General features: G+C 42.5%; 1 protein-coding gene across 4 annotated transcripts in view; it reads left to right on the top strand.

Annotated features, from left to right (window-relative positions):
* PTCD2 (pentatricopeptide repeat domain 2) overlaps positions 1-4,277 on the top strand; it is a 30,720-nt gene extending 26,443 nt beyond the window's left edge. For 3 of the 4 annotated variants that reach the window (XM_039544347.1, XM_039544349.1, XM_039544350.1), the window contains one exon: positions 520-844. In XM_039544347.1, the coding sequence (XP_039400281.1) occupies positions 520-744 (225 nt within the window). In that variant the 3' untranslated portion in view covers positions 745-844. Of the gene's footprint in view, positions 1-519; positions 845-4,162 lie in introns of those variants that run through there. The other variant, XM_039544348.1, reaches the window with a different exon arrangement.
* Positions 4,278-12,757: the final 8,480 nt, after the last annotated feature.

Genomic DNA, 12,757 nt, shown 5'->3' with positions numbered 1-12,757 from the left:
CTGTGCAGAGTGCATTATTTGTCAAGTCCATATAAAACAGATTTTCTTCTGAGTTCATCTCTTTGTACAGATTTCATGGTGTACAGAACTTTTGAGCATTATAGCAGCCTGATTTTCATTGATTGCTATGTAAGTGTAACGTGCTAGATTACTTTCATTGAATTATAGTGCTGATCTGGGAAACAACACTATAATACAGGATTCAATTATACCACTTGGGTTTAAAGAAGAAATAATTGTGTTATTACAGTCTGTACTTGGACTGAAAAGAATACTTGGATACTTTACAGAAGCTTTCAATTTAATAAACTCTTTTTAATTGGTTTTCAACACATGTTCGGTGGTATGTTGCCTTGTAACCTGTGCTGTTTAACAGATCTTGCAGATGGTTATGTTAACCTTGCGTCTCACTGTCACCACATAGTTTTTTTTATTGAATGTTTGTGTTGTCTGGAAGGCAATGATTAAATGAGATTATTTGCCGGACTGTTACAATGTGCCATTATCTCTTCTTCAAAGCTGGCTACAGTCAGGGAAGAGTTGGAGGAAAACTCTGTTTTTCGTGCCAGATTAGAAGATATCTGTGCCAAGCTGCAAGCATCAGGACAGGTAACCAAGCTGACTCTGGACGACATGCTGTGCCAGATTTCTTATGGAAAGAAGCGCCATATGCAGTTATTAAAGCAAAGGCAAGTGAGCCGTCGGACTTTCAGACCACTTAAATCGGCTCTGTTAGCTGAGTAGTTCTATATTTGACTGCAAATTGTACTAACAATAGCATCACTTCAAAAAATGTGTGAATAAAGCATCTCTTCTTCCCTTCTCCTGCAGACAGATGTTTTAAGCCATTTGTCTGAAACAGTGTTGTGTTTTCTGACTACTAGCCGTGCACACCCAACCAGGGATCTGAGAGTCAAGCAGAGTTCTTTCCTTCTTGTGTGGTCTCCCCAGTAATAAAAGTTATGATTCCAAGTTATGACCTTGGTGATCTATGTATCTCTATTGCTTTTGCACGTGTCGAAACAATTGGCCCTGTAATTGGAAGTTAGTAAATAATCCAATAGACATACAAGAAAGAATAGAATCCAACTCAGATTACTTTGCTAGAATCCTCTGTGTTGGCTTTGCAGAAGTATCAGGAGTAAAAGCTTAGGCTCTGATCTTGCAATAAAATCCACACTGGCAGCCCCCTGCCCCTATATGTAGCCTCACTGAAGTCAGTGGGGCTCCATGCTGAAACAGGACTCCGTCCATTCAGGATCAAAGGCGTAGTCATTCAAGTGAGCCAGTATGACTCTGAAAACACGTGGGGAGCAGGTTGTGTAAAACTGGCATTGTCTTATTCGACCAATCACTTCTTGGTGCAGAATTCCACTCCCGGCTCTGGCACTACAATACATTTTATAACTGACACACATGTTCACTCTATCAACTTGTCTTTTGTTCAGTAAGTCTCCTTCTGCTTTGTCCCCTTAGTATTGTAATCATTAGTTACTATGGAAATAGTGTTGTGGGTATGGGCTTGGTTTTGTGACCTCCACAAGTGCAGCATAAAGGATTTACCTAATTTGAAGTTCATACTGTGATTTGAGACATGTAGGAGTCTGTGTGCTGATTTCATGACCACATACATGTGGTCAAGATAAAATGCCACACACACACATTTGTGTTGGTATTACAGTTGGTTTTGGAAGACTTGTTCTGATGCGCAACATGTTTAACTTTTTGTTTATATATGTAATTCATTGGCTTACTGATTCAGGACAACTTTCTTCTCCTCAGTTGGGAATTTTCTCACTAGTTCTAACTCAGTACAGACACTAAAGAAGCTTAGAATATTTTCTTTTGAAATAAAAATTCACACAATATTTGTAAATATATTTAATAAAGACTGCATTTCAATGCAGTAATGGCTAAACGTTAGTTGAAGGTAGACTGAAAGGAGCAGAGAATTGTGTATGCACTCAGAAGGATGCATTTGACATTTAGGCGAAAAATAGCTTGATGTAAAATGCACTTTTATGTATAATAAAAATAGTCTGACTTGTCTTTGTTACATTATTAATGTGTCTTCAGTTTTGCTAGATTACTTTTGCTAAATCTCCAAATGTATGTTTAGTACAAAAATATGTGCTCCTTGTATGGTTGCTGTTCCCTGATATGTATGTCAGTATTCTGCACATCAGCTTTCCTGATTGGCCGGGCCGCTCTTTCGTTTTTCAAACCAATCCAACCACTGTCCTGTACGCGACTTGGAAGGTTTTTTTTAATGTTATCTTGTGTCACTAAAGTCCACCATCAGCACAGGTCATGGCTGACTAATCCTCCACCTTTGCTCTTCTTTACACTTGCCAGAGAGGAGGACAAAGCCACCAGGGCATGGTTAGTCACCAGCTTCCATCTGCCCAAACAAGTGTTTCTGTCAGTCTGTCTCCCCCATCCCTGCTGCATTGATTAGGATGGAAGTGAATACCATGGCATGGCATGAGGGGCATTTCTCCACTCTGGTTGTTCCCATCGCTCTATTGAACATGGAGGGTATGAACACAGAGGTAAGAGAAATGGGGACCAGAGAGAGGGTTGCTGAAACCAGGTTACACTCCCTAATCCTCGGGGGCAGGAGGGAAAAACCATGACTATGGTAATTGAATCTGGTACCTCTTGATGGTTATTTGTAAGCGAGGCAAAGATGCGATCTCACCAGGGGTGGAATATGGTAACTGAGAATGTATAAAATGGGAAGCACATGTTTATAGGAGGAGAGGCAGAAATCCCCTCTTGCAGATAGCTAGCCCTAGAACAAAGCAAGAATGAAAAAATGCCTAGACTAACTCTTGTTGGTACTTTAAAACACATGTACTTTACCTGCTAGATATCACTTAGGTAATAAAATCAAGCATACATCAGTATTAGATTAATAATCTCCTAGCAGTAGAAGCTGTCTTCCCCCCACCCGTATGCTATTAGTCTGTAATGAGTATTGATAGTGTTTTTGAAAGGTTTGAAAATCATGGAGAGAAACATATGATGCAAAAAAGAGAGAGTCAATCTTGGAGGAAAGCTCTCCTAGAATTGCTGCATACCACACCAGCAGCACCACCACCACCTTCCAAAAAACAAGGGAACTAACTACCTGAGGGAAGTGTGGATTTAGTAAACATGAGCTGGTGTAATTCAGCACAGTAATAAAATTAGAGGGCTTAATGATGGTGGCCCAAAATTGTGTGGTATAAAGAATAGATAACGCCTTAGTGGAAAATAAAGGAGGCAGCCAAATAAGAAAAAAAAAAATAAAGGTAGCTAAAATTCAGAATGTTAATACTTGCCAAGATGTTTCCTATAACCTTTCTAGAACAGTCTTAAACTGGGAACATATTCATGTATCAAGGAAGATAAGAGTAAGCAAACCCTATGGTTATGTTCGTATGCTTTGTTACATTCATGCGCAGTTATGTTTAAATTAAATGTAGTCAAGTTTTAAGCAAGTTGCCAGTGGTCTCACAAATTGTGCATATCCTGGAGTTATGTGATCAAAAAACCTCTGTGTATTATAATATTGTCTACTAATTTAGGGCTCAGCCGAGCAAAGTGCTGACCACTCTGGCTCTGATTCAGCCGCACACTTAACGTGCTTATTACAAGTATGTGTGAGTAGTGTGACTGAATGTGGGCCATGTGAGCCGTCAGTGAAACTACTCATGCTTAAAACTAAGCACACGTTTAAAGCGTTTTGCTGGATTGGAGTCAGAATGCTCAGAATCCTGGGGAATCAAGCCTTTCGCAGGTACCAATGTACCCATCTATTATACAATACACTGTACAATATTGCATCCAGACACAACAGCAAAATACCATACAAACTAAAAATAATTAGAATAAAAAATGTGTGAAGACAAGCCATAAAAACAAAGAGAAACCAATGTCACGAAACTCAACTGGTAGAGTTATCTTGCTTGACAGATGACTGTGAAAGAAAGGAAATATTCTATTTCAAAGTAATAAATCATCGGATGACATTTCCTTATGTTTATCTTTACTGTGTTATTCACGCAATAGATAAATGATGGATCATGCAGCTTTAACAGTTGATAGTCTGTCTCTATCATGCATTATGTATTTTTATTTTTTAAATAAACTAAAATCCTTTTTCTGCACAGTATAGACTGAAAGAAGAAAATCTGCATGCTTGTCTTCCACTAGCTGCTTAGAACTGTGACACAGCATACAACAGAGGGCGCTCCAGCTCATGCTTCATAGTAATATAAAAGTCTGATTAAAAGTGGGTATTTTTAATTAATGAGATTACGTCAGGCAATGACAAAATGAAGTGTTTGACCCTCTAGCAACCCAAGCCTGCTTAAACAATCTGAAATGGGAAATAGGGGATTTAATAGATAGTGATTTTTTGTTTGGTTATTGGCATAGACTCTAAACTCAGACATCCATGGCATTTAAGTGGAAAACTGCCTCATTAAATTTACTAAATCAAAATAATCTCTGACATTACTTCATGACAGAGGGTGTTTAAAGCATTCTGAATGGCATGCATGAGAAGATATTTACCCATAATCAAAGAGGAGGGAATGAGATATGTTTTCATTAGGAGTTACAGAAAATTTCCAAATGTTTTATTGCAAATCATCAAATTTTGAAAAGTGTTTTTAGGCTCAGACTCATCAGCACCATATTGATGACTAAAGTTTGTACCTCTTGAGGTTATACAGGGATTAATATTCACATGCTTTTCACAATAAAATAAGATGTGCACCTGTGATGCCTTCTAAATATTTTTCTTTTTACTGTCTATACATTCTGTCATTTCCTCTTGGTTTAATATCTTTTTAGTGCTTTTTCCCCTCTCCCAACAAGTAATTTGGGAGAGAGTATTTTAGGATTTCCCCCACTTTATTTTCCTTTCCAACAAAACCCTCATTTGTCATGTTATTGGTGGGAGAGAAGGACTGTTCCCAGGCCTCAAAAAATAAGTCTTGATTCTGTTTTACACAAGGTCATAACTAGTTTTAAATAACTTTTTTAAAACCTTCATTTTATCTTTGTAGTGTTGCTTAAGGAACATAATACATATGACTAGTGCCATCCTATTTATTTATTTATTTTATTTTTATGAAAGCTGAGAGCTCCAGGATCTGGTAATCATGTGACTCCAAGAGCTGAAACATTAAGAAAACACCAGTTCTTTGAGATGGTGTCAGCGTGGCTCCACTGTAGATGTGCATGCTATTTTTGAATACCGGTATTTGTTAGGGCCATACTCTTCCTGTGCTAGAGAATAAAACAGAGGTTCTCAAACTGTGGTCTGCAGACCACCAGAGGTCTGCGAGCTCCATTCAGGTGGTCCACGGATAGTTCCCTCTAAGGTGCGTGCCTGGGCGGCTGCACACCTAATTAGTGGAGCTGCACAGGCATGGCTCCACTAATTTGGTAACTGGACCCTGGAGAAGACGCATATGTAAGGTGAGGTGGTGGCCTTGGGGGGGAATAGGTGGCAGGGGGGAGGGGGCAGTGGGGCAAGCAGAGGGGGTGGGAGGAATTTGGGGGACATAGAACTGCAGCAGCCAGAGAAAGAGGCAACTTTCCCCAGCTCCAGGGCTGCGGCTGCCAGGGAGAGATGGCCCTCCTTCCCAGCCTCAGCATTGTGGCTGCTGTGGTGGGGGAGAGAGGGAGAGATGCCCCTCCTTCCCAGCCCAGCTTGGTACAAACTAATAGTTTAGCTAATGGTACAAACTACATTTGCAAAGATCATTAAGTGGTCTGCCAAGACCCTCAGCGATTTTCAAGGGGTCTGTGAAAAAAAAACCCACAGGTATAAAGGATAGAGCAGCTGTGACCCTCCCTCAGTTTCCTCTTACTGCCCAGATTGTAACAAGATGTAACCAGGCCAAAGTCCAACCTGTTTTTCTTTGAGCTCCAAACTCATCTTTTAGACTAGTTGACTAAATCTTTCTTCACCCTCCTTATCTTTGTTAATTTTCTTTATTTGGACATCCCAAAACATAAAAAGATATCCCCCCTATATACTGCATAATGCAATGGGGCAAGGTACTTTGTATGGATTCTAATCCTTCAGGGTCTAAACTGTTTCAGAGGTTCAAAGGATTCATTCCCCTGGTCAATGTCAGTATCTGGTCAGTATCTCTTCTCTCTGAGGGAGAGTACTCCCAGATAAGAGTTCAGTGTGTAAATCTTTCTCATTGAGGACTCAAGAGAGCGATTCAACGAAAAAAAGGGATGAAGTAGTCCACTCCCTGAAGAACTCAAAAGGACCACTCTGAGATCACCAAGGTTACATCATTAACCCCCTTCAGGAAGCCCTCCAAATACTGGCCCCAACAAAAAGAGAAGGCTCACCCATGCTCTTGGGGCAGATAGCCATTGTAGAAACAACCTCAATACTTGAGGAGTTATCTGTCACCTGCCTCCTTTATCACCCACCCCGCCTCATCATCCAGACAAATGGGCATGTTGGGAGCCACACTGGAACCAATCAGGAGCTAGTCTTCAGGATCTGCCTTGTCCTGTTCCCTCAGACAAATGGATGTTGGAGATAATTGCTGACAGTTATCACAGTCGCTTTCACACTCTCCCTCTACCTATCTTCCTTCCCCAGCCCTCTTCATGTACCCTTCTATTTACAGCCTATTAAAAAAGACATAGTGTTTTTGCTTCACTGTGGAAGATGTTACTCAGGAGTACAAGAGAAGAGGCTTCTACTCGTGGTATTTCCTTCTCTCAAAGAAGAAAGGGGGTCTTTGTCCTATCCTGGACATAAGGTGGCTGAACAACTACTGCCTCAGATTCCGGATGGTAACGCTTGTATCCTTCGTTTTGTCACTTGAGACTCAAAACTGGTTTGTGCCTTTTGACTTACAGGATGCATATTTCCAAATAATCTCAGGAAGTACTTGACTCATGGGGATAAAAACATCACCAGTATGAGGTACTGCCATTTGGACTTTCCACAGCTGAACCATTCACCCCCCACAACATTCCATAAGGCAAGGTAGTACTATGATATCTGAAATTTCATTCCTAAAGCAGTCTCGGATTTTCATCTAAACCTGTCCATCAATCTGCCTGTTGTCTTTCTAAAGCCATACTTCCTGCTGGGAGAAAAGAAAGTATACACACTAGATGTATCCAGGACTTTGCTTTATTATATTGAGAGGACCGAACCATTCAGACTGTTGGCTTGTCTGTGTATTGCTATAACTGGGCATTCAAAAGGTCAAGCCATCTCTTCACAGAGAATATGAAAACAGATGATAATGCATTTTGCAGTGTCACCAATCGGCTGGTGTCACCAATCTGCCACTGAACATCAAGCTCACTCCACGAGAGCAAAGCAATCGTCTTCTACCAACTTCAGGAATGTGCCAATGTCAGAAACCTTGCGAGGCAGCAGCATGGAGTAACCATCTGACTTTGGTGAACTTAGCTACTACACCAGATGCCAAGTTTGGGAGAGCAGCACTACAGTTACTGTTTAACTGATGCAACTGGGTACTCCTCATTCTCAGCATCCTGAAGAGGATACTGCCTGCCAGTCACCTCAGTGGGACCCCCTCAAACACATACTTGAAGAAGAAAGAATGGTTACTTACCTAACAGTAACTGTGGTTCTTCAAGATGTTGTAGTCAGTGTGGATCCCACAGCCCATCCTTCATCACTGCTTTTGGAGTCCTCAGCTACTATGGTGCTCTAATTGCGATGGAACTAAGGGAGGACTGCAGCCATGGGAAAGACATGCACATTTAGAGTGGGATCCTCATCATCCCCACTGACTGCATCATTAAGCCCTGCAGGAACTGGGTTCAAATAACCATTCTGTAGTGGTAGAGTTGGTGATGCAACCCGAACAAGTACATTTTAAAAGTTGATAATGGAAGAGGTAACTGAATATATTGTACTTCTGAGACATTGAGGCCTAAATTGTCATGTATGTTAACAGTCCCTTGTAAACGACACTTACATTTACTATAACTTACATACACTTCAGTGCCTGATTGTGCTGTCAGAGTGGTGTAAAGAGACCTTAGTGTCAATAAGAATGAGGACCTTAGGATTTTTCAGTTGGTTGGGTTTTTGTTTGTTTGGGTTTTTTTGGAGTGGGGTGGGGTGGTATCTACTTAATTGCTGTAAATGTCCTATTCAGTCCTATGATGTGTTGCATATAGGTGAACCCCTAATACCATGCAGAGCCCTATTGAAGTAACTGTAGTCAGTCAGGCTTCAGTCAGGTGCAGAGGTCTGCCCATATATAATATATGGTAGGATTGGGGTTTAAAAGACTGCTCTGTGTAATTGGTTAGAATAGAAACAGGAAACTAGTTCACATAATTTCACTTTACCTAATTAAAAAAAATCCCCAATACATTAAGTTGTTAGGAGCATTAGTAAACTTCTCAGAAACGTCTCATTGCTATTCCTTACAACATCACCTCAATGGCAAGAAAAGGAGAAATAAAAGGCATAGACCTAGGGAAGAACTTCTTCTTTATGTTTTAAGTTTTATCAGTTCTCACATCAGAATGACAGAAACAGAGAACTATGCTGGAGAAAGGATGATACATGTACAAAATTGCATTAGTGGTAAAGTACTTTCAGGGGAAATTCAGACCACAGAATCTGTTCTGCTCTACTTTTACTACCCTTTGTAGAGGTTTAATTTTGTATGCGCTGACAGATGCAAGCTTTCAAGCCACAAATATCTCACAAAATGGTAAAATACAATTACTGTCTATAGAAAAAAGAATCTGTTGTGTCTACTTGGCTCTAGTAGACATTTAATGACAGCCACAAAAGTGAAAATAGATTTGCATAATAAACTACAGTACAGTAAGATTACACAAGTATTCACCATCACACAGGCTTTGTGAGTGCTGATGAATATTTCAACAAATACTGGGTCTGACCCTGTGAGCTGCTTAGCATCTTCCACTCCTATTGATATCAGCGGGAGTTGCTCGCCACCTCACAGACTCTGACCCAAGTTGTCCAGTCTCCTGACTGAAGTCGGTGGAGTTACTTTGCATTTACACAAGTGTTATTGTGAGCAGAAACTGGCTCATTAGTCCAATGTAAGGCATATTGCCCACAGAGGGACTCAGCAGTATTATGAACTTTGGAAATTGCTACGCCTCCTGTTCTCTTCCATCCCTCAGATATGCCCCTATATTAGCTCTTGGCCCAACTCCATGCTCCTGAGGCCAGTCAGCTGATTTATGGTTCCTCTATGGCCTGGCTCCATGTATCTTCTTTCCTCTTTATTGTACCTGTCTAGGGCCAGCAATGATTTGCCCATTGTGATCTGTTTCTAGTACTGCTCTTTCCCTAAAATTGAAAGATCAGTACAATGTCTAAGAAAAACAACATTTCATGCTTGATTTGCAACTGGGATTATAATGCATGTTCTAACATTTTGCTCACATAAACATCTAGTCTTCTTGTCAGCTATGGCATGGGAATAAATATGCACATTTTTCCTTATACATTTTCAAGGACAATCTTATAGGGAATGGGTCAGACCATTAATGTGTGTTTTGAGGAAGAGCTATCATCAAGTTAATCTGGGCAGTTAAAAAGGCATGAATGATACATGTTATAGAAATACTGTCCTACATTTTTAAATGATTTATTTAATTAAGTATGAATAATCAGAAAGGGGCCCAATGAAGGGTGATGGGAAGAGAGGAATGTATCACCATCTGAGAACAAATCACACTGTTAATGTTCACTTCATCAGAGCTTTTGTTTCTTTGCCAAGATGCATTTGGATTTCTGCCTTACAGAATTCGGGTAGAGCACATGGTTGGGAATAAAAGCAAATCAGCATGTTCATAGGGACAGTGGGAATAGATGATTTAATAGCCACGATAGCCTATTAAACAGCTCGATGAGCTCCTGATTAATATATTTTTTTACAAAAACATGGAAGATTACTGTAATTATAATTAATAAAATCAATTTCACTATTTAATACAGTAATTGAGAAACATCTCCTGTAAATGGAATACTGGATGGAATAGCATCTCTCACCTTCTCATCCGTTCTGCCATGTTCATAATCAGTGGCTGTCATGAGATGTGAAATGTTTTCACTAGCAGTGGATGAATTAGTTTGAGTGGAATAAGAACATTTTGAAGATCACAGATATGTAGTTAGCTCATCTCCATTAGTGTCTATTTTTATGTACCTCTGCACTCACTTAGCACTTACACAATGCTTTAAAAACTTCCAAGCTGAACATTAGCCAATGAAGCCTCCACAACATTCATGGGATGGAATTATTTTATTCATTTTACAGAGACTGTCAAACACTTGGGAAGCATCATAGACAGTGCTGAAGGATGCTCAAAAGATGCGGACACTTGTATGGCAGCAACTGCTGCCATGTTTTGAGCCCTTTAATGGCCTCTGTGGGGACTAATTGAAATCAAGCATATTATGAAGGTGTGGATTTGTAGATAGCAACGCTGTTGTACAGCAGTAAAACATGAGCACCAAGGAAGGCTGAAGAACAGCAGAATGTTTTAGATTCTCATTTTCTTTGTCAGCTGCTCCATATTAAATGACAAGATGAGATCAGAAATGAAAATATTAGAAGCCAAACCCAGCAACCACCTCAATTAGCACTGGTTCCATTTCAGCAGCTTTCTTGGTACAGGCATATTATTAGGATGGCAAACCAATGAATTACGGAGAGTGTTTACCAAGGAATACTACTACATGGACGGTGATCAAGTGGTAGCCAAAACTTTGGTAGTGCGGTAAGTAAGATCGTCACTGGTAGAGATAAACTGAATATCCTCCAGACCACCTTGAGGACCCAGCTAGAAAATAATGCAGGTGATGCTCAATCTGAAAGGAAGATATATCCCTTTGGGATTTGCCGCGATGATGATTTTGCAGAGAGACAGATTTATAGCCAAAATTTCCAAAGTAGCCTCTCATTTTGGGTGCCTCTGGTTTTGGGTGCCTAGCTTTAGATACCCAAGGCCTGATTTTTCAAAGATGACTTCAGCTGGAATTGTGGATGTTTAGCATCTCTGAAAACCAGGCACAAGCTTTCTGTAGCTGGACATCCAAAAACAGAGACACCTAAAATTAGAGGCCACCTTTGAACAATGCAGCCCTAGTACTTGCTGAGAGACACACAGGAGAGAGGTGCTACCTAGCTGCAGTGAGACCTTATTGGATATTCCGGGAGGCAGGCAGGCTTGTAGGCCCTTCCCCCAGCCTTGCAGGAGGGACCACTGGACACAGGCTCCAACTAAATATGGGGGACAACTAAAAAATAACAGGGCAAGGAGTGGAGGTCACAGGTTCAAAACTAGGGATCCAAAGGGGGACACCGAGCAGAGAACCCTGGACAGCACCCACTGCTCCTCAAAGCTGTCTAGGGAGCCAGCGGACGCTGCCCAGAGGAACTCTGCCCGGATGCATGAAACTAGGGAGGAACTGAAAAAGGCCCCACTGTCGCAGAGCACAGTAGCATAGCTGGGGAGGGAGCGGCTGCTCCCCCACTGAGCACAAGTGGCACCTTGTCAATTTTTACTCACCCGGGGGAGCGATTAAAAAAAATAGGTGCCACCCGCTGCAACGCTTTTATTTTACTCACCTGGCGGCGCTCCAGGACTTCGGCGGGACCTTCACTCGCTCCAGGTCTTCGGCGGCACTTTGGCGGCAGGACCTTCACTCGCTCCAGGTCTTTGGTGGCATTTCAGTGGTGGGACCTTCAGTGCTGCCGAAGACACCTGGAGTGAGTGAAGGGCCTGCCGCCGAAGGCCTGGAGCGCCGCCGGGTGAGTAAAAGCGCCGCAGTGGGTGGCGCCTTTTTTTTTTTTATTGCTCCCTCTGTTCCATCCACCTGGCTATGCCCCTGGCAGAGCACTCCCTCATCTAGCATCCTCCTCCTGATATTGTAGATGGCCACTTTGGCCAGGGCGAGGAGGAGGTTGATGAGGAGGTCTCGTGACTTCATGGGGCCACGGACAGGGTATGAATATATGAAGAGGCATGGGGAAAAGTGCAGTCAAAACCTCAACAGGAAGTTCTGGAGGAGCCGGAATAGGGGCTGCAACCTGGTGCATTCGAGATAGGCGTGCGCCAGGTTCTCCCTCACGCTGCAAAAAGGGCAGGCGTCGTGGATGGGAGTGAACCGCGCCAAGTATATGGCCATGCTCACAGCTCCATGAAGGAGCCATCAACTGATATCCCCGGCAGGCCGTGGGACCAAGCTGAAATAGAGGCTGGCCCACTGGGGTTCCTCGCCCTCTACAGATGGTACATAGTCCTGCCACTTGGTATCGGGGCAGGACACAAGGGTGAGGAAGTGAAACATATGGAGCACGAGTGTGTAAAGTTGTTCCCGTGGTGTAGTTTGGAAGCAAAGCAGCTGCACGGCGTGCAGTTGGCTCGGGTTATGGAAGGGAGGAGGCCGGGGGGGGGGGGCTCATGGGATGGGGCCCGATGAAAAGGTCCGGAGGCCCTGGGGCAAGGGGTGGGCGGGGAGCACCCTCTCTCAGGACCTGCTCAAGGAAATCCTGAAAGGTGGGCAACAAGGCTGCCCCCAGCTCCTGGAGTAGGCGCAGGGGGTCTGAAGGGTGGAGAGCCCCATGCGCCAACTGTAGCGAGGCAGAGTGACTACCCTCCAGTACAGATGGGGTTAACTCCCCCTGGTGGGTGCAGCTAACTGTACCCTGCCCCCTCCACAGGAAGTGCGAGGGTGGGGCAGGAA

The sequence above is a fragment of the Mauremys reevesii genome, linkage group 6 (genome assembly GCF_016161935.1).
Source record: "Mauremys reevesii isolate NIE-2019 linkage group 6, ASM1616193v1, whole genome shotgun sequence".
In the NCBI taxonomy this organism is placed as follows: Eukaryota; Metazoa; Chordata; order Testudines; family Geoemydidae; genus Mauremys; species Mauremys reevesii.
Note: the sequence above shows the minus strand (reverse complement) of the source record. Positions and strands in the feature narration are given on the sequence as shown.